Source organism: Toxotes jaculatrix, chromosome 1 (genome assembly GCF_017976425.1).
Source record: "Toxotes jaculatrix isolate fToxJac2 chromosome 1, fToxJac2.pri, whole genome shotgun sequence".
Taxonomy (NCBI): Eukaryota; Metazoa; Chordata; class Actinopteri; family Toxotidae; genus Toxotes; species Toxotes jaculatrix.
Window position 1 is genome coordinate 31,943,278 of NC_054394.1, and position 21,296 is coordinate 31,964,573.

The 21,296-nt window shown below is 45.2% G+C and overlaps 3 protein-coding genes across 4 annotated transcripts; 2 read left to right on the plus strand and 1 right to left on the minus strand.

The window, feature by feature from the left end:
• Positions 1-3,591: 3,591 nt before the first annotated feature.
• On the plus strand, positions 3,592-8,685 carry stmn4l (stathmin-like 4, like). 2 transcript variants are annotated; one of them, XM_041035479.1, is made up of 7 exons: positions 3,592-3,614; positions 4,669-4,739; positions 4,830-4,925; positions 5,404-5,612; positions 5,979-6,143; positions 6,260-6,277; positions 7,013-8,685. In XM_041035479.1, exons 2-7 carry the CDS (start codon positions 4,727-4,729, stop codon positions 7,019-7,021), a joined length of 510 nt encoding a protein of 169 aa, XP_040891413.1. In that variant the 5' UTR covers positions 3,592-3,614; positions 4,669-4,726; the 3' UTR covers positions 7,022-8,685. The 2 variants fall into 2 exon arrangements, with proteins under 2 accessions (XP_040891413.1, XP_040891422.1); XM_041035488.1 differs by having other exon boundaries at positions 5,407-5,612.
• A 66-nt stretch (positions 8,686-8,751) lies between these two features.
• Positions 8,752-10,320, minus strand: il17a/f1 (interleukin 17a/f1). The gene is made up of 3 exons (XM_041039381.1): positions 10,050-10,320; positions 9,503-9,729; positions 8,752-9,355 (listed from the first exon to the last, which is right to left on the minus strand). Exons 1-3 carry the CDS (start codon positions 10,080-10,082, stop codon positions 9,109-9,111), a joined length of 507 nt encoding a protein of 168 aa, XP_040895315.1. The 5' UTR covers positions 10,083-10,320; the 3' UTR covers positions 8,752-9,108.
• Positions 10,321-18,477: 8,157 nt separating this feature from the next.
• On the plus strand, positions 18,478-20,589 carry il17a/f2 (interleukin 17a/f2). Its single transcript, XM_041036308.1, has 3 exons — positions 18,478-18,645; positions 19,370-19,530; positions 20,079-20,589. The coding sequence occupies exons 1-3, from the start codon at positions 18,613-18,615 to the stop codon at positions 20,311-20,313; spliced, it is 429 nt and encodes a 142-aa protein (XP_040892242.1). The 5' UTR covers positions 18,478-18,612; the 3' UTR covers positions 20,314-20,589.
• The last annotated feature ends 707 nt before the right edge of the window (positions 20,590-21,296 follow it).

Here is a 21,296-nt window from a genome sequence, read left to right on the forward strand (position 1 = left end):
GCTGCAGGGATCTGTCTGTGCAGAGACCCTCAGCTGCTCGTCCGTTCTCTGGACTTCATGAAGCCGTGGATCATAAAGTCAGGGATACGCTTTACATTTGGAAGCAGCTCTGAGGGGTGAAGTCTGCACATTTGGAGAAAAGATTTTTGGAGAACGACAAATGAGTTGGTTTTAAATCAGCGCTCAGTGGTGCACCTGTCCTCTCAGGTGAGTTTCCAGAAGCCTCCGCCTGCAGCAGCACTGACTCACCTCCGCTGACATTCAGCCCACACTGCTGTCTGTCCTCTCTCTCCTCCTCTGCCTGCAGCTCGCTCACCCCTCCCTCACCCCCCTCCCCTCTCTCTCTCCCTCTCTCTCCCTGTCCTCCTCCGCAGTGGGCTCCAGACACAACCAGAAACAGAAACGCTGAGAGTCACGACGCCTCGCCGACACAAATAAAACACACGACTGCTGGCTGAGAGTCAGGCTGCCCATTCACACTGGAGCCGAGGAGGACACACACACACACACACACGGGTAAACTGGTTGGAACTGGTTTAAACTGGCAGACAGCTTCATGAATCTTCCAGCTCACACTTGTCTCTGCAGCTTGTTGCTGATAAATTTAACCTTTTCATGTCAAACAGTGACAGAGACGCACACTCACACACACTCACCGTTAGAGTTCTGTTAACCTCACTGTGAGCAGCTTGTTACCCCCCACCCCTCCCCCACCCTCCCCCACCCCCCGCCTGGTGGCAGGTGAACAAAGGCAGCTGGAAACAACATGTGACATCATGCACCATCATTAGAGAAGCACTCAGGTCAGTGAGACCCCCCCTCCCTCCCCCCAGCTTCACCTCATCCACCGTTATCAACCACGTCTTTTCTTTTTTTCTGTCACGTTGTGATGACATCACTGTGTTGAGCTCTGTGCAATGACCTCATTTTCGGTGACATCATCGCTTGGAGACAGAGGTGATGTCATCTCTTCCCGTTAGTCTGCTGCTGTTTGTCCTCAAAAGCAGCCTGCAGACCCGGAGAAGCCCCGCCCCCCTCTGTATCACACCCCTGTTCTACTCAGTTCATCTCAGTTCAGCTCTGTAACCGCACTCGTCCTTTAAACTGCTCTGACCAGTAGAAACAAAGCTCTACGATAAAATCACGTTCTGCAGATGTGCTGTTGTTTCTGCTGAATGCTTCACGCACACACACACACGCACACACACGCACACGCACACACACACACGCACACACACACACGCACACGCACACACACACACACACACACGCACACACACACACACACACACACGCACACACACACACGCACACGCACACACACACACACACACACGCACACACACGCACACACACACACGCACACGCACACACACACACACGCACACTGTGTGGCTCTGAGCTTTCAGCTGATTGGCTGCAGGTGACATCATCAGTTGGGATGTGGAGGTTTCTCTTGCACCTCATTACTGCAGCCTCTCACTCACCTTGCCACCTCCACACACACACACACACACACTGCAGCTGCATTACATCATCTGGTTCAGTGTGAGAAGAACAGCAGGAACGGTGTGCAAGTACACAGTGTTCTGCCCTGGTGCATGTTGGGAGCTGTAGTTCTCTACTTGCTTCTGTCAGTCACATTCTTCACACTGAGGTGTGAACGAAGGCGGAGTCAGAAGGTGAAAGGTCGAGGTCGATTTTTCTTTACACGTCTTCCATTTTGTTCTAAATCTAAACAAACAAATGTTACATGAGTCTGAGATAAAATCAACAGGAAGATTCAGCGTCTTCGCTCCAAACACACACACACACACACACACACACAGCATGCACCGGATCACTGAGGACTTACACTCATCTGAAAACCTCTCTCTGCTGCAGAGGTCACCAGAGGTCAGAGGAACGTCTGCAGCCAATCAGCTTCCAGCTGCAGCAGAAGTGTCACCATGTGACCTTTTCTGCGGAGCGAGGACTTTTTTTGTTTGTTTTCTGTTTCAGGTGCTGCACCACAGTGACGGAGGTCAGTGGTGAGCCAGATCCACCAATCACACGGCGAGAGCGCAGGGTTTCACTAAACCTCAGACACGCTTCCCAGCAGCCAAACCTCTGTCCACCTCCCCACACAAAGGACAGGTTGACACTGGACATGAATCATTAGGTGCTGAACCGTGGACACAGAGTTAAACCTTCAGACGACGCTACATCAACGCAGTACATTTAAAAGGCCTCAGCTCTGAGTCTGATGCTCTTAACTTTGTAGAGATAATTGTTTTAAAAATCCCTGATACGATTAAAAAAATCAAAATCGTGATTTGATTGAAACTTGAACATTTTCATTATGAAGCTGACAGACTGTGCAGCCTCCGTGGAGCTGTGAGCGTTTTCCACTGAATGAAGAGAAGAGTTTGGCTGTCAACCAGATCAACAGATGGAGGCGTTTTCACACACACACACACACACACAGATCTGTGTGTGTGTGTGTGCGTGTGCGTGTGTGTGTGTGTGAGATGAGTGTTCCACTCAGGATGAGTAACAGTTCATTGTCAGCCTTTAAATTTAGCTCTGACATTTCATGAGAAGCACATCGACCCAACAAACCGGATCAAACCGGATAGAAGCAGATTCACTTCTCGTTACTTTTGATCTTCAGGGTTTTTTTACTCTCTTCTTTCTGTCTGTGAGTTTTTTCTCTGTAGTTCACGCGTGGTCGAATCTTCTCAGACCTGAACTGTGTCTTTCTGTCACCGAGCTCAGGATGGATCTCCTCTCACTGAGGGTCCAGGCAAAAATCAATCCAACAGGTACAGACAGCCTGAACAGGTAACAGGAAACAGGTAGGTACAGGTACAGGGGACAGGAAACCAATGGAACAAGCTGAGTGACACTGGGCTGGTATTAGAAACAGGAGGCTGATTGGGGAGAACAGGTGAGTAGACAGGTGCAGGGAATCAGGTGATCGGGTGGGCAGGTGGAGAAAAGTAGGTCAGGAAAGAATGAAGCTGTGTGGATGAAACATCATCTGTGTCACTTCAGGGCTGCTCCTCAGAGGGGTCAAAGGTCTCAGCATGATGTCCCCTCAGAGAGACAGTTGTCCTGTGAGAAGACGACAGTCTGACTGTCCAGTCTGAATTATTTCTAATCTTTCATCACAAACCATCTTTTCTCAGTATGAGCTCGTGGGAAGCAGCGTGTTGTTGTTAATGTGAAATAATAATAATAATAACAACAACAACAATAAGTCAATTTTTGTTGGACAGTTTATGCAAAGAGTAAAATCACACACAAACTACCACAGACACATTTAGACAGTGACAGTGTGAAGCTGAAGCTCTGTGTGATCCAGAGCAGATTCACTGAGCTCTCAGTCAGAGATCAGGAGGATTCCTCTGAAACAAACCTCCACGGCTCTGAACCCACACCTCCCCCTCCCCCTCCGCCTTCTCCTCCCCATCCCTCTGCCCCTCTCGACCAATCACAGCCCGGTATCCCTGCTGGCCAATCAGATCACTGCTGGGTGATGTCATGTAGCAGGCTGCTGTTTGGTGCTGATGCTGCTGAGCTGCAGATCCTCAGTCTGAAGAGAGAGAACAGAGACCAAGCATCACTGCAGGGTGAGTGCGCGCACACACAAACACACACACACAGACACACACTCACTCATATTCAGGCATGTGTTTGTCTTTGTTAGGTTTCAGTTCCCTGCTTGTCTGCAGTTTCTTTTCAGAACAGAAAGCACAAATGTGCACAGATGAAAGTAGGTTTCACTGCTCAGGCTCTGTTTTCTTCTTCATTCACTCGTTCATCTGCAGTTTCTGTTCATCCTTTTCATCTTTTCTTTGTTTCAGTCTTTGCTGCATCGTTTCATTTGTCTTTTCTTTTTTTCTTTGCCTTCGATCAGTTTAGTGTCGGAGCTGCTCGACTCGCTCGGCTCTGCAGAAGGTGATGCGCTTACTGGCAACAATGACATCATCCTTTAGTCCCTGCACACACACACACACACAGGCACACACACACACATTTTAAGATTGTGTTTGCATCAGCCCTGTGTTTAAGTGAATATGCTGAAAACCAGCTGATGCAAACACAATTTTCTCAGCAGCTTCATGTTCTTGTCTTGTGTTTCTGACCTGAATCACTTTCTGGATGGAAACAGGGAGATTTGGCTTCATGCAGAGCTGAGTCAGTTCATGGAAAATTATCTGACGTGTGAACTGATGAGAGTAAACTTTGAACTGCAGCTCTGCTGTTTCTGCATGGCAGGCAGGCAGCTTTTATTTTGGAAATGTTTCCTTTCAGTTTTAATGTTGATGAAACTCTGACGGTTCACGTTCTGTGCTGTTGGACACTGACTCAGTTCCAGTGTTTGTTCACGAGTCCAAGCTCCTGCAGCGCGTCGTGTCAGCGAACACTCGACTGGTGTGAATGAGTCATCGCTCTTAAAAAGCACAAACAAGCGAAATCTGAGCTTTGACTCCGAAGGATGTTGAGTTACTTTCAGTCTGTGACGTGCATGAGTGCAAACTTATGATGCAGCAGAGCTGCAGGGCTCTGTCACTCAGTTTCTTTACTGCACTCTGAGCTCGTCCTCACTGGCAGTGTCTCCTCTGCAGGTCGTCCTGTATTTACATCAGTTTGACTCATCTGTCTCTGTGTCTCTGTCCTCAGGAACAGACTCTACCTCACCACAGTGTCTTTGACAGAAAACTACAGCAGCAGCAGCAGGATGACTCTGGCAGGTAGAACAGATGATTGATGATTGATTTCTGATTGATCGCTTTTGTGAGCGTGTCAGAGTCTATATTGATCTGTGGCTCTGGATGTTCCAGCGTACAGAGAGAAGATGAGAGAGCTCCCCCTGGTGTCTCTCTTCTGCTCCTGCATCCTTCCTGAACCCAGAGACAGCACAGTGGAAAAGAAGGAAGGTCAGCAGCACCCTGTTCTCTTCTGCTGTATTCTATTGTTATCTATTCTATTCTATTCTGCCAACAAACCATCAGCAGCCTAAATCTGAAAGCTCACGGTCCATTAACTGTATCTCACAGCCAGTGAACGGTGCTTGTTCAGTCGTCATGGAGACAGCTCAGTTATCCTTATGTCTGAAGTATTTATTGTGTTTACAAGCCTTCTCACATGGAAATCTGCATGTTGAAGATATTTATGTAAAGTGGAAATAACTTTATTTACTCTAGTTTGTTTTTAAAACATGTTCAGCCCAGATAATAGAATTTATTGTGAGAGTTCATCTGGAGGTTTAATGTGTCCTGAAAGCTCTGAACTCAGCTACCCTGCTTCCTCTGCTGACCCCAGCACAGAGGAAGGCTGACTTTCTTTAATCACACCTTCCTGCAGAGGAAATCTGCCAGTCTGAGGTCACTTCATGGTCTTGTGTTCTTCTTGCAGCAGGTGTGGTGGACTTGAACCTGTGCAACATCAGGGACATGGAGGTGATCGAGCTGAGCAAGCGCGCGAGCGGCCAGGCCTTCGAGGTCATCCTGAAGCCGCCCACCTTCGACGGCGGCCCTGAGCTCAGGGCCACCACACCGCCTCGCCAGAAACCATCACTGGAGGAGATCCAGAAGAAACTGGACGCCGCTCAGGAGAGGAGGAAGGTGTGTGAGGGTGGATTCAGAGACTGTCAGGGCGACAGCAGACCACAGATTCCAGGCTGTTCATGTTAGGTAGCACGTGTAGGATTTGTCTTTAATTTCATCAGTTGCTGAGACAGTTCCTGAGCTCTGCTGTTCTGACTGACAGAAGAATCCAGGACAGGTTTTTTCTGTCAGCATCAAATCTGCTGTCCAATCTGATTGGAAACAGTCGTTTGACTTTTGATTGATTTTCAAATCGACCGAACACAGAGCGCTGCTTCGGTTTGATGTCAGAAACAACGCTACCAGAGAAACCACCAAGAAACTAACCCACACTCTCAAACTCAGTGGAAACTCACTGTAAACTCTCCCTCTGTCTCCCTCTAGTGTCAGGAGGCGGAGCTGCTGAAGCACCTGGCCGAGAGGAGGGAGCACGAGCGGGAGGTTGCTCAGAAAGCTCTGACCAAAGAGCGGCAGGAGCACCGCGCTGACGCCCGCAAGGAGCAGCGGCAGATGCACCTGAACGCCTCACAGGAGCGGCTGCAGGAGGAGGTGAAGACGCAGAGTTTTCTGTCACATTTCAGTTTTCAGTTTCTGAGACGATTCACATTCAGCTTCAGAGAAACGAAGCGCTGACGCGAGTTTGTGTTGTTTTGTTTGTCTTACAGGACAAGCACAGTGTGGAGGTGAGGAGGTGGAGGCGTGAGGCCGGAGGAGGAGGAGGAGGAGACAGCTGAGTCAGGATGTGGTTAGCTTAGCTTAGCATAAAGACTGGAAACAGGTGGAAACAGCTAGCCTGGCTTACGTGTGGGTTCAGTGAAGAAAACAAAGGAAGAACTGGACATTTTTGGAGGAAAGTATTTTTGGAGATTCAGAGCAGTGCTGACATAATGAATGATATAATATACCAACAGTTCTGATGTGCTATAAAACCTGTGGGGGCACAGTGAGGGAAAGGAAAATCCCTCGACACTCAGATCAACATGTCCAATAGAGGAGTTCCCATAATGCAACATGCCAGTTCATGTTCTTGGGATTGACGACAGGGTTTTTTTCCCTGTAGTAATGGATGAAGTTTAATAAAAACAAATAATGACAGAAAATCTGATCTGTTATAAAAATGTCCAGTTGTTCTCCATAATCTTGATTCCTTCCACTGTACCTACATTAAAATTCCAGTGGTGTTTTATTGGGACCTGATTTATACAGTAAATCATGGTTTAAATTATAAAGTGTTACCAGATTTACCTTCACTGGGAATAAGGGTCGTAGACTAAACCAGGAAAAACAAAGCAGAAGTACAGTGACAGGACTGTCCACACACATTTGGCCACATAGTGCATGTACCTGTAGTGGTCAGCAGAACTGAACCGTGACTGGGAGTCACTGTGCAAACTTCAGCCCCTGTTCTCTTCCTGCAGGTGTCTTGATGGCCTGATCACAACACAAGCTGAACTTTAATTGGAAGCCATTTTGGAGGGCTGATGATCTGAGGGTTGATGTGTCGGGAGCCCGGCGCTGCTTCAACTGGGAGGCTGACAGGAAGAGACTCTGTAAAGAGTGAGAGAAGAAGAAAAAGAGGAGGAGGGCTGAGGGCGGGCCCGGCCGCTCGACCTCCTCTGACCAACCAGGACTCTTTTTAACGAGATAAACTCTTTATAACGAGAAAAACTGAGGAACGCTTCAGACTCGGTCATCATTAGATGGTTCACAGGGGTTTTACTGTGCTTTGTTGCCATGCCAACAGTGCCAATGTGTTTGTGTGTGTGCGACTGTGTGTCGAGGATTCGGCATCTTCACAAGTTATACTCAGCCGAACCAAACCGACCAGACGAAGCCCCGACAGAAACCAGACCCAAACCCAAACCACACAAAGGAGCTTTCACCCGAATGGAGCAGAGACTGGACTGTCTCCACCCGCCTCCACCTGTCTCCACCTGCCAGGAGAGCTGAGCAGGAGGGATCTACCATACCTGGATACACAACTAATCTGAGTTAAACAGCTCCATCTGCTGGACAGTTTAACTCATTGCACTGACTGAGACAGTAGGTCAGCGAGAAAGGTTTGATCAGCAGCGTGTGGCTGTTCAGTGACATCTAATGGCAGCTGGAGGGAAGTACAGCAGGTGTGCGTCTTTCTCACAGGACTGTAGTCAAAGACCACAAGTCACGACCACGACAAGGCGAGCAGATCAAGTCAAAACCAAGACTTGGTCAAGACCAAAGACTGTAGTAGATGAGATAGACAGGGACATGTCCTATTTTCAACCACCAACAAATCTGAGACAAAACCCACAAAAAAACACCCATGAGACAAGGACAGGTCTAAGCCAGAGCACCTACAGGGCCAGGACACAGCTGAGTCATCACACCCACAGGAGACCACCCCCCCACCAGAGACAGATCAGAGCCAGTGGAACCACAAAGCTGAGACAGGTCCGAGTTAATATGCTCACAAGATTCATAGATGAGGACGAGACAAACGTCACTTAAAGTAAAGACGAATACTGAGACAATTTCAAATTAAAGCGCTGACGAAGCGCAGCTGATGCTGAGAAGGTTTCAAATCAAAACAAGCTCGAGTTAAAACACCCACAGAGAACTAAAGACCCCCACGTTTTTCTTTTTCAGATGCTGTTTGGCTTTGTCTCATATTTCTTCATATCGAGGTACTAAAATTAGCATGCTAGCATTTAAGCTACTATTTGAAGCTACAGCTGGTCAGTATGAACTGGATGAGAGGGCACAGCACGGGATGTTTGCCAGATGTCAGTGGATGAGACATTTGCTATAAGGCACCAACAATAAACAGGTACTTAGCTAGCGTGGCTAACAGTAGCATTAGCTACATCACTGGTTATTTAACTGTCCAGTACTTATTTATCCGCCCCCTCCCCCGCTGATATGAATGAATGAATGTTATTGATCAACACCTGATAATCGATTGTGTACAGTGTTTACAGCTGCAGTGGTGTGTTTCTGTGTGTGTGTCAGTCTGTTTCCCTGGCAACGTCAGTGTAAAAGAGTCAGGTTGATGATGATGATGATGATGATGAAAATGTACAGAAATCACATTATATTTTAAATTCAAGAATAAAACAAGGACACTTTACTTCTGTTTCCTTTTTTTTATTGAATCACCACATTCAGCCTCTGAACTATAAATACATTAATATAACATCACCAATAAATATCTGCTGAAGATCAACACTTAAATAAAATGAAATTTAAATTAACTTAAACCATAAATAGAACACAATATATGAAACACGTCCAATCATGATCTTTGTGTTTGAACTTCAGCTCCACAGTCGCTTTAGTTGTGCAGTTTCTCCAGTTTTATGTTTTGCTGTTTGGAGACAAAAGATAAATTCAAACGCTGAAAAACAAAACAAAAAGATGGATTGTATTTTTTTTTCTTTCTAAATTTCCAGGCTTCTTTTTTCTGGCGTTCTTTGTGCTGAAGCCTCTGTTTGTTTCAGACCGACCCAGGAGCTGGTCCCGTGTCCGCTGGTCTTCATTGTTGCTGTTGGACTATGGGTCGGACACAGGTGCAGCCCACTGCGATGAGGCGGGACTCCAGCCTGTAGTGGTAGCTGTGCGCCGCCCCCGCTGACCTGACCCGCCGCAGCAGCAGCACCTGGTGCATGATGGGTCTGGACTCCAGGCTCCGGTCCTCCAGGCCCTCAGAGTTCAAACAGCCCTGCAGCAAACAGCGAGCCTCTGACAGCACGGGAGGGAAGAGGGAGTCATCGTGGGAGACGCTGAGGATGGAGGGAGAGAAGGGACAAAAAGCCATAAATATCAGTTTGTCTTTAACACTGTGATTAACGCACCATACTGCTGTTTTCTGCTTTAATTATTTTAGGAGACGTGTGTGTGTGTGTGTGTGTGTGTGTGTGTGTTCTTACTTGTATGTCCACGGGGAGATGGAGGCGTTCTCAAGTGGTCTGATGTTTCTGGTAAGAATCAAAGAGCTGGGGTCCAGCTGCAGGTGGACCATCTCTACCGCCGCACCCTCAGACTTCTTGTGTGTCTTCGCTGAGTGTTTTGTTTGGCCGCCTGGTTTTGGCATGGCTGCTGCCTCCACCATCATCATCATCATCATCATCACCATCACTGCCACAGCGCAGGCAGCCTGAGGAAGAGGAGCAGAAAGGCTTTAATGCTTTTACTTTTCCATGAGTAAGAAATCTTTTTTTTTCTTAATCATAGTCTCACACTTTCACTCTTCATCAGTCTTCATCATCACATGCAACAAGGGAACCACACTCATGTGGAAACAGCTACACTCAGTGTCTGTATAACAGCATTCAGACGCTTTAAAAACCCTGAGAGGATCCGAAGGTTTGAGGCATTCAGCTTAATACAACACACAGTAAAAATTAGCCTGTGTACAGTAGCCACAGTTCACACAGACATAACACACAAACAACCTAAAAGTTCAGCTGCTCTCACCTTCACTTTGGAGGAGTTTGATGTTGAAAACATACTGTTGGTCCTTCAGGAACTATTCTGCTTCGAGTTTTCGTTTCCTTTTCTCGTCCTCAGATTCCTCAGATCTTTCAGGCTGTTGGTCACAGTTGAAAGGCTCCTCGGGCTCTGCTGGAGGTTCAGGTCAGAAGCTGTAACTTGAAGTATTCACCTCGACTGTGTCTCTTGAAGATTTAGACGCTCACAGATTTAAACTGTCTCGGCTTCTGCTGGTGTTTGCTGGTGTCAGTCGTTGTCTTCTTCTCCTTCGCTGATGCTCTGATGGACATGGGTTAAAGCTTTTTATCCTGATCAGCGTCAGAGTCAGCACTGCTGTCGGACTTCCTCTGATGATGTCACCATCTTTTTCTTTCTTTCTTTCTTTCTTTCTTTCTTTCTTTCTTTCTTTCTTTCATCTTTCTAAACCACACAGACCAGAGTGCATGATGAGGCCTGATGCTCGACCCACTTTCACACTCAGTGCAGAAGTTAAATTATTCTGTTGCAGTGGATTTTCTAGGTCATCTTCTCCTCTGCAGCATGGAGACTTCACCTTAGAACAACTTGTTGACTGTGCATTAAACCTGGTAGATGTGAGGATCAGTAGTATCATCAGACAACTGTTTTCTGTGGTTCGGCTCCTTCAGGTCTGGTGAAGAAAAATCTTAAAGCTCCACACACGTCTGTAGTTTTTGTTTTGCAGATGCTGTTTGGCTTTGTTTCATATTTCTTCATATCAAGGTACTAAAATTAGCATGCTAGCATTTATGCTACTGTTTGTCTACACACGTGTGTGGGCTGTGAAATTTGGGCTGTCAGCAGTAAGAACTACAGCATCCCCTCTGACGTGTGGAAGAGTTAAAGTAAAGCAGCATGAAGTGCAGCACACACCAGCCACGCTGTGTCCTGCAGCACGGTCTGTGTTACGCTCAGGGAAACTGGACAGGATGGAGATGATTCACAGGGAACCTGAGCAGAGATGAAAAGTGTTGGCGTCACATCTTGACTTCACATCATGTCCGATTCTGCATCACAGCTGCTTTAATGTCTGATGTAACAAGATAAACTCGTCTGACGTGATGGTATTTTGGTGTGGGGCCTGTGGTCACCCTGGACCCCTGAATCATTCAGGCTCGTCCCCTCTGTCTTCTTCTCTGCTGGAGCTCTTAGATCTGCGGAGTTGCATCAGTCATGTGACACAGGATGTGAGCGCGTTGCAGGGTCTGACCTGGTTTTACATTCGTGTTGTGACTCAGGTCGGTCCAGATTGCAGCATCATCACTATCAGGGATGTTGTGCGTTTTCTTCAGCCCACGCTGCCAGCTCGTCTCTGACCTGGTTTGATTGACGGGTTGATGCTTATCGGTGATCTGAGACTTCCTGCATCAGTTTACAGCCGTTCTTTGTCGTCCCTTCGTCTTCAAACGCTCACAGACCATTTATGGAAAGTTTTGCCACAGTAAGGACGATGATGAAGGGAAAAACCAACAGGAAGAGTCTCAGTCAGGTGTTGGTCTCCCACGAGCATCAAGACCAGCTTCAGGTTTCTTGGCGTTGATTGTCCAGGTCTCTGGACTCTTCCGGAGGGATGAACATGATTCTGGTGTTGGGATGATGGTGGTGGAGAGTCTCCCACGGGTGTTCAACTGCCCTGAGACCTGAAGACAATGAAAGCCACAGCACACAATTCACCTCATGTTCATACTCATCAAACCGTTCAGTGACCCCTCCTGCCCTGTAGGGGGCACTGCCATCCTGTTTCTGCTCTCATTTTTCAGGTTTTTCCTTTAATTCGTCACCAGTGTGTATTTAATTTGAATTTATTTTTATTCAAATTTCTTTAAAATTGATTTTATTTAACCAGGAAAACTCTGACAAGGCCACACAAAACTTCCAGAACTGAAAGGAAAGAAAAGACTGAAGATACTTCACAGACATTTAAAAGAAAAACCATATGAAACTGCAGCGTTTGCTCTGACAAAGACAGTGTTCTCTCCAGTTTTCCCTTTTTTCCAATATTCAAGAAGAAAAACAATGTCTAATGTAAAATTATATCAAGATCTGACTTTACTGAGATTCAAGTATTCATGTTCATAAAGTATCAAAGCGAACGTCCTTCTGCAGCTGAATGTCAGTGTTAAATTATTCTGTAACTATAACATTATCGTCAAAGCACAAATGTGGAAGCAGCATTTTCTCTGTTTTTGGTAACTGCAGCTTCTCACTCTGAGAACCACTGAGCTCGGAGCAGCAGCTCCATCCAACGTGCAGTTACTCTTTAAAACAGTGGACATGAAGCTGAAGCTGTGGAACAAGAAGAGACAACTGAATGAAACAAAATCAAGTCTGTTTGCAGCAGATTTCAGTCAACAGTTTTCACTGTTTGGTGAAGAAAAGCAAAACTAGATTTATTCACAACATGAAAACATTTTAATCTGTGAGTTCAACTTTCAGTTTTTATTCATAAAGTTTTAAATTCAAAAGTGTTACATGACCTCTCACTGATCTGTGATCTGTTAATAAACTGTATGACAGTGACCTGACAGCGCTAACGTTAGCTTGAAACAGCATCAACAGCTGAGCATGAAGAAAGAGCAGCTGCTGTTAACGTAAAAAGCTTTAATGGAGATTATTTGTGATGCTTGAAAAATGTTTTATTCCAGTTGTAAATTCAAACTTTTCAGCCAATGGCAGTTTGCACATCATGAAATAAATGACTGGGCAAAGGCTGGAATAAAGAGATGATGGTCACATGGCCACAAAGACCTGACGCCGTCAGCCTCTGACACCTCGGTGAGGCAGCCGGGCCTGGTGTTGGACGTGCTCATCACGCAGCTGCATGAGTTGCCAGTGGTACCACAGTGAATTGCAGGGACTTCCCTACGGACCAGGAGAGGAAATGCTGCCTGAGCTGAGTTTGTCCCTGAGCTGCCTCGATGAAAGACACTCATGAATCCACAGGCAGGACATGGAGTCAGAGAACCTGAGGGTGGAGCATCAATCCTTCATTTTTTAATAACTGTTTTCACATTCAGTGGTTTTATTTCAGAGGCGCATGTTTGAATTATGTTGTCTCACTGGTCCTCTTCTGTGGGTCTGGACAAAGTCTTCATCTTAGTTCCACAGCTCAACACACGAACGTAAACCGGGAAAAGTTCTGAATTTTGGGTGAGTTGGCATGGAAGGACCCTCAGGTTTCCTCCTGTGCGTGTAAAGTGCTGACAGCTCTGACGGTAACCAGCGGCAGATTGAAATCGGTGATTTATCAGATTACTCCCCGGTGTCTCTGGTTTCCTCTCTGTCAGTCAAATCAGGTCAGAGAAAAAATGCTGACAGCTTTGATAGAAATCTTCTCAGTTCAGACCTCAGAGTCGACCACATCACAGCCAAAACCACACCAAACGCCCCCACAGTGATGTCTCAGCCAGGGGCGGGGGCCACAGCACAGGAGCCTCTCTGAGAACCATGTATGGAAACAGGAAGCTGAATACTGTCAACACGCAGATGCAGGCTGCTGTTTGTACGATGGCTTTAATTCAGATCATCTTTAATGGTACAAATTAATTACTAAATAATTTTTATGAATAAAAATCTTAGAAAAAGTTAGTAAAACACTGTGAAACTGTAGAAACGTCTTTTAAAAAATTCTTTAATTTTCCAACTTATTGTAATGAGAAAAGGCTTCTGCCACAGAGGAAAATTTAAAAATTGAAAATTCAAAACTTTGTTTGTGTCCAAATGTTCAGCGTACAAAGATCAGGACTGACATCAGAGACCAGGTTCACATCAGTCTGTGGCTTAGACAACAAAAGCTCTTTGGTCAGGGTTCAGGTTGATGCTCTAACTGGATGAGGTGAAGCCAGATTCACTGCTGCTTTGGAAGCAGAAAGTCATGTTTGACCCCTCCACCTCCTCCACAGTGTTTGAACGCTGACAGAAATGTAGAGAATGCTGATGTCACCTTTTGTAGAAGACTTTCCATGAACTGTTTACCTCCCCCACCCACCACAACACTTCAGAAAGAGGGTCACAATAACTCAACAGAGTTTCCATACAGGAGCTCAGAGGAGGCGGCATCTCCCTGCTGAGCTGCTCAGCTTTAGAATGGGTGTCAGGCTCACGCTCACGGTGAGGTGAGGTGAGGTGAGGTCTGTTTGATGAAGGAGGTGTTCGTCTTTCTAAGACTGCTCCTGCTGCGGTGACTGGAAACACCTTCGCGCTTCATGCAGTGAGTCGTAGGTGAGTGTGAAGCTGCTGCAGGGGGTTTCTGAACAAGCCAGAGTCTCTGTTGTGGTCTGAGCGAACCACAAACTCTCTGACTGACATCCAGGAACAAAACGTTTGATTCACATCGATCTGACAGGGATTCATTCCTTCCACAGAAAACCTCAGCTGGGCTGCTTTCATGGAAACTCACACCAGAGAGCAGGTTTACATTCAGAGTCCTGTCCCTGGTTCAGACAACTAAAGACAGCTATTTGGTTAAGGCTCAGGACACACGGTGGTTCAGGTTCAGTGTAAATAAACAGGTTGAACTTTTTCTGTATGAAACCACCAATACACATGATGTTGTAAGAAACTTCCTGGTACGATGACAACCCTCCCAGGGGGTGTGCTGTATTTGTGTGCTGATTGTGTTGAGCTGCTCTGGGTCCCAGTGCATCGCTGGTGTTCAGGCTTCAGCATCACCTCCGTCAGCTCCTCAGGTCACAGCTGAGGGTGGTTACTGATGAAGCAGGACAGAGCTGCTAACGAGCTGAATGAAACCTCACCTGCTCGTCTCTGTCTGCTCGTCTCTGCAGGGACTTTCCCCTCGTCCCCCTGGAGGATTTCACTTTCTCCAACTGCCCCCCTCCCCCAGCATACATTATGTCCTATCGATCTATATCCTGCCTTGATCTACTTCCTGTCTTTGTCTAGTTCCCCTCCTTTTGTGATTGTTTTGTGATTTTTCTATAATTGGTCTTTAAAACATTTAGTTTGATAAGAAGAAAGATTCACACACGGAAACTGAAGCATCGCACAGATGAACAGTGGAGGTAAGAAAAGGAGCAGGATCCTCATTAGGAGCATTTACTGTGAGAAGCAATGGAAATAAAAGTAACAGGTGACAAACACCATGTGACACAAACAATCACATCATGATGAGAGAAGAAATTTTCAACTGAAGATTCAAAACTACACAGACTGCGCTGAAAGGTGTGAAGACAGTGAGCAGAGTGTGTTGTATCTGCAGGGAGCAGAGTTGGTGGCATCACATTGATTTAAAGTATTTTGGGGGATGTTGTGTCTTTATCAGTCTTAAATGAAGGGAGAAGAGATTAAATATTAATATTACATAACATTAAATATTCATGACCAAAGAAGCAACAAGAAAAGTTCAAGCGTGGAGGAAAAAACTCAGCTTATCTCCTCCATCAGACTGTGTGGGTGAGATATGATCAGATCTGAGTGACAGTAACTGAACTGAAACTGATTCTGACAGATTCTGATTTACATGATGATAAATTCTCAGAAGCTGTTTACTTCACCGTTTCCATCAGATTCACACCAACTTTACAGCCGTGAGCAGAGAAAACTCTCCCACCGCAGCACAGGAGTCTGTCACAGACAGTAACCACAGCTCCTCAGCAGGACAGCGTAGGACAACACAGTAATCACTGTTAGTGAGGACATGGACGTTCAGGACCTTTAACACTCTCTGGAAATATTGTTCTTGTTGCTAATGAACCAGTTGGAATTATTTATCACAAACATCAGCAAAAAGGACAAAACAGCGACTGAATAAACTGATGTTTTACAGCTGAGGCGGAAACAGAGAAACGTCTTTCTCAGTTCTCTCAGTCTTTTTTCTGACCTTCTCCTCGTTGGCTGTTCCTCGTCCATCTCTCCTTCTTCACAGTGTGATCATGTTGTGGAGCTCAGCACGTTAGCTTGTGTCAGATTTACAGTCTCTGGCTGCCACTGCACCATCTCCCCTCTTCTCTTCTTTACTTCATCCTGTGGACCAGCACTAACACCACCTGCTTCTGGTTGGCTCCAAGCTATATCATATTATATTATATTATATCATATTATATTATATTATATTCCACATATATGTGGATGCACACTGAGGTCAGCAGAAAAGGCTCTTCTTATAATATCTCAGTATACATTATAGTACAGTATAGTCACTGTTTGGTATAAACACTTTTAATTCATTCGTATAATTTTAGTCAATTTTTTAATCTTAAGTTTCACTGATTTTATTCATCAGTCATATTTTATGTCTAAAAACTTGAGAAATGAGAAAAGTATCATACAAATAAAGTTAAATTATTATTATTAAACAAACAGTGAAGCTGCCGTGAAGACCAACAGATGGAGGATGACTGCAGACTGTATGTGGCTTTCTGTTGTATGACAGTATGTGACACCTGTGATGGTTGCAGGGGCTGCTGGCGAATAGTGGGCGCTAGAGCCCCGCCCTCCTTTACCCACACAAAAAACAGAGTTTATTTTGCCGTTCTAAGTCTGAATATTATTATCCAATCAGCAGCCTTAACATCATTGTCCAATCAGCAGCCTGAACAGCACTGTCCAATCAGCAGCCCCTGGGCGATGTCATAGACTTACATGTTAAGTTTTTTTTTTTCAAACTGTAGACCCTAGTTTCTATGGGCTCCGAGAGGGCGTACCCCAACGTGCTTTCGTCATACGCACCGATGAAGTCACGTGCTCTTCTGATGCGCGCGGCGGATACGCATCGCGTTCACGTTCAAGATCAACATGGCTAGCATTCCAACTCAACGGAGCAACTCCACCGTGTCGTTGCGGGAATTACCATCCTGTCGTCGGAGCAGTCCAGATAAACTGGCTATCAAAGAATTAGGAGCACCCAGGCCAAATTTAAATATGAAGCAGGAAAACCTACAGCCGCGGATTTTCACGGAGCTGGTGTGAGCGGAAAACGTAGCTAGCAAGATGCTAAGTAGCTAACGCGCTGTTTTGCTAGCCCTGTCCTCTGATTCACCCGGATGGAAACACAGACACCGACACGCACCATCTCTCTGAGAAGGAGAGAACATGAAACATACGGACAGCTGCCTGAAACTTTGGTCTTTTGGAAGAGTTAGCATCGCCACACAGTTGGATGAGAGCTACATGATAGCTGTGTATCGTCACAACGATGAGGTGAGCAAGAACCGCCATTTTCTAGGCCGCCATCTTGACTGTGTCAGACTCTGTGGCGTGTCTGAGTTAGCCTTGGAGGCAACGATGAAACCGATTGTTCGCGGACTGGTCGGTTTAGTGGCGTCGCTGGACGCGGTGTTTGAGCAGCACTTAGAAACGGCCTGTTATTGATCTCTGTATATGTTGAATTGTAAATAGTTGTATTGATTGCACATTGCCAGCTGAATATCACTGTATCTACTGAATATTCTCTGTGATGATTTGATTTGATTTTCAAAATCGCATCATTCTCTTATGTATGTTGCCACAGTTACTGTGATGATGGCTGTATATAAAGTAAATAGTAGGTTATGCCGACATTGATTTCATTCATTGAAACAGCTGCTGCTCCTAAAATAAAATGTTGTCGGATGTAGACAGTGGGGTTGTTGTGATTAATTGTAAAGCAGGTCTTTCTTCACTGTCAGAGGGAGAAGTGATGACAGTGAATCTGCTGATGGTCACAGTGGAAGTGTTTCAGCTTAGAACCAAAATAATTGTACTCAAGAAATTAACTATGAACTTGATGTAGCTAAACAAAAATATTGTACTGTATGTACAATTCATGTCTGATGCTGCCATCTAGCAAGTGGTTGAACATGAAAGGTGACCAGGAAAACCAAATTATACAATTGTAAAGTGACTTTGGTTATTTTACCCCCCCCCCCAGATTGGTCAGGAGCCGCCACTGGAGGGTTGAATTGCTTCTGTAATTTGCATGTTGTCATTTTCACAGTTTCTTCATCACATGATAAAGTCTGAAATTATTCACAAAGAGAAAAAACAACAGTCTAAAGCGTCCTGGAGAAGGTCTTCTCCTCTCCACCTGCTTTAAAACATCATGAGAGGTCAGTGACTGTGACGCGGAAATATCGTAAAATATTCAGACCTAGGACTTTGTGTTTTTATGGCTGAACTGTTTGATCGGATGAAAATATTCTGCTGCATCGTTTCACTAACATTTCCCCAAAATTCAGCCTGATTTTTATCAGTGAAAATATAATGCTGAGTGAGGGAAACAGCGGAGGTGTGAGCTCACAGCCTGTTGTCCTCAACAGTTCCTGCTGTTTGACAGTTTTTTTGTAAGCAGATGTTATCAGAGGAGAAAACATGCCATTTGCATTTCTCAAAAGGTTGATCGCAGACTTTGTTCACGCCACCCTGCAGACAAATAGATGGACTGCAGAGATAAGAGGAATCTCCCCTCTGTTTCTCCGTCTGGTTATCAGCTCAGAGATCTGATCTGATCAGATCTGAGGGTCACATGTTGTCATAAATACACCTGAACTCAGAGCAGTTGCACACAGAAGCTGGACTGGACCACAGAGACAACATGAAGCTGAGACACGGCGTCTGCACTCTGCTGGTGAGCATCAGCTTTATTCATTAATACTGACTGACTGATTAACATGAAACGATCACTTAGTCTTTATCACTTTATCAGTGATTCAAAGATATGAATGAAAATGAATGAGTGAAAAAATAACAATGACGTCTCATCATCTGCTGCTGAGTAGAAAACAACACTAAAGCTGGAAACAAGTGATAAAAATCTCACTCAGACAACAAGATAATTGATACGATCAGATCAATAAGTTCTCCGTTACAGCTCCAGGCCTCTGCAGCCATGAAGAACCCTCCAGAGTCTGTGAGAGAGTTAAATACATTTCAGTGTTAGGACAGAAACACCGGGCTAACAGATAACAGGTTCTGCTTTTACCTGTGATCCTCGGCCCACTCCAATGTAAAACCACTGTGATTTCTACCACAGCAGTTCGATTTTTTCGTTTCTCTGACATGGTGAGAATATTTTCATATTCTTTGAATATTTTCCCTCGTACCCGTGTCCCTGACCTGTGAGGTGGGAATGTGGCTCCACCCACTCCAGTCCTGTTCCTGTTTCCTGTCCGAATCACGACCCCTCGCTCTGCGCTCCACCTTCACAGGGTGTGATGGTGACATTTAATCACTGCTTATCATTTCTGCTGGAACCGAAGACAGAACCCGGCAAAGCAGAGCTCAGACGTTCAGTATGAGAGACAACATCTCATTTCAACTCACAGGAACAGCCTCTCCTCTCCTGTCCTCAGGCATGTTGCAGTGTATTGTGGGTAGTCGCCTCCTCCGTCAAGGTTAAAGCTCCTGCTCCTCCTGGATGTGACTCCATGTTGGCATTCTCCTCAGAGGTCTCCTCCTTATCTGAAGGAAGCGGGAACATCTACAGCAGATCTCTATCGCCATGGAGATGGAGGTTGGTCTGATACACACACACACACACACTGGAAATGCATGAATGAATGAGAGGGTGAATGAAAAAACTTTTTAACTTTTAAAAATAATTAAAATAATAAAAATAAATTTAAAACAATAATCATCTCACTGATAAAATAAAATTTACATATGCTTTCTATCTTTGTATGAACTGGTTTTTATTTTGTTATTATGATTTAAAAATAAATATTCAGGTTTGCAGATGATGAAAAAATGACTAATTTTAAAGCTGATGTTTTTCAGTTTGAAAACTTTGTCTTTAAAAAGCCAAGATGGCAACAAGCTGCATTATCTAATTAATATTTTCATTTCTCCTCTGTTACACATTTTGATTAATGAGTTGTGTTTCAGTTGTGGGTCTCAGATTTTCGTAGTATGTTTGAAAATGAAGGCTTTACATTTGATTTATTTGATGTATCTGATTTATCAGCAGCTCTGCGTCTTTTGTCACTTCTGTGCCTCCGTACCTAACCATGGTTACACCTGTGTTTCCACGGTGAACTGATGGTTCTGTTGTTGTTTGTTCAGGTCGAACACAGTGAAGAACCGGATCCCCTCCACCATCTGGGAGGCAGAGTGCAGCAGCAGCTTCTGTACCAGTCCCAACCCCGGATACGTGGAAAAAGACAACCTGAACTCAGTCCCCGTCTACCAGAACATCCTGGTCCTGAACCGGCAGGAGGGGGGGCGCTGCTACACTGCATCGTACCAGTCTGTGGCTGTGGGCTGTACCTGCGTCTGGGCCAAAACCAACCAAAACTGAAACGGTATCGATCTGACCCAACAGCTGAGAAGAGAGAAAAAAGAAACTCAAAAAAAATCAGTGAAAGAATTCAGTGTTTAATGTTTGCTGGTTGTACAGAATCATTGAAGTGGTTGTCAACTTTACTTCTGTATGAAAATTATTAAAACAAGTTTAACCATAGTTCAGGCTGTGTAATAAACCAGGAAACTGAGGTGAAGAGGTGACTGTCCACGTCTCTGCAGCAGCTTCAACACAAACTGAACATCAGAGGGTTTTAGCTCCATGTACCTAATAAACTGCCAGCGGAGAGAATATCTGCTCAGGGAATAAGGAAGACTCATTAATACTTGTGTGTGTGGTCAGTTCAGTGGAGTAAGTGAACAGAGTGTAGCAGCGTGTTTGCTGCAGTGAGGTGTGTGTGTGTGTGTGTTTGTGTGTGTTGAGTCTCATGATGTCTGAAATCCTGAGCAGAGAAAAACTCATTCAGGCTGAAATCAGCTCTAATTAGCTGAAAACAAGAGCACATTATGGAGATTAGGTGTGTGTGTGTGTGTGTGTGTGTGTGTGTGTGTGTGTGTGTGTGTGTGTGTGTGTGTCTCACCATGCATGTGACAGTGGCCAGTCTGCAGCAGGACTGAACAGCAAACAGGTCAGTGACTCCAACAGAACAACACTGAAAAACCAGACACAACAGTTTCTACCAGAATAGAATAGAAAATGCTTCCTGCAGCGTAGCGACTCACATCCTGAGGTGGAAAGAGAAAAGCCTCAGGTAGGTTTGTTTCTTCTCTGCCGTGACCTCTGGTTTTTCTGAAATCTTTCTGATCGTCTTTGTAGAAACAGCAGAAAATGGCCAACGTTAAAATCAGGAGCAGTTCAGAAACTTTATGCTGAGACGTTTGTTCAGGTGTTGCAGATTTGTGTGTGTGTGTGTCTGGTGATTGTCGCCCTGAGCTGCAGCTTCCAGATTCATTGTTCTCTGCTGTAACGTAACGTTCATG

Excerpts from the sequence above, each read along its gene's own strand:
- il17a/f1 (XM_041039381.1), bottom strand. The coding sequence starts at position 10,082 with ATGTTTTCAACATCAAACTCCTCCAAAGTGAAG. Across the intron at positions 9,730-10,049 it reads CAAACTCCTCCAAAGTGAAG|GCTGCCTGCGCTGTGGCAGT; the intron begins GTGAGAGCAGCT and ends CCTCTTCCTCAG. Across the intron at positions 9,356-9,502 it reads ATCTCCCCGTGGACATACAA|CGTCTCCCACGATGACTCCC; the intron begins GTAAGAACACAC and ends CTCCATCCTCAG.
- stmn4l (XM_041035479.1), top strand. Across the intron at positions 4,926-5,403 it reads CACAGTGGAAAAGAAGGAAG|CAGGTGTGGTGGACTTGAAC; the intron begins GTCAGCAGCACC and ends TTCTTCTTGCAG. Across the intron at positions 5,613-5,978 it reads CCGCTCAGGAGAGGAGGAAG|TGTCAGGAGGCGGAGCTGCT; the intron begins GTGTGTGAGGGT and ends GTCTCCCTCTAG.
- il17a/f2 (XM_041036308.1), top strand. The coding sequence starts at position 18,613 with ATGAAGCTGAGACACGGCGTCTGCACTCTGCTG. Across the intron at positions 18,646-19,369 it reads ACGGCGTCTGCACTCTGCTG|GCATGTTGCAGTGTATTGTG; the intron begins GTGAGCATCAGC and ends TCCTGTCCTCAG. Across the intron at positions 19,531-20,078 it reads CTATCGCCATGGAGATGGAG|GTCGAACACAGTGAAGAACC; the intron begins GTTGGTCTGATA and ends TTGTTTGTTCAG.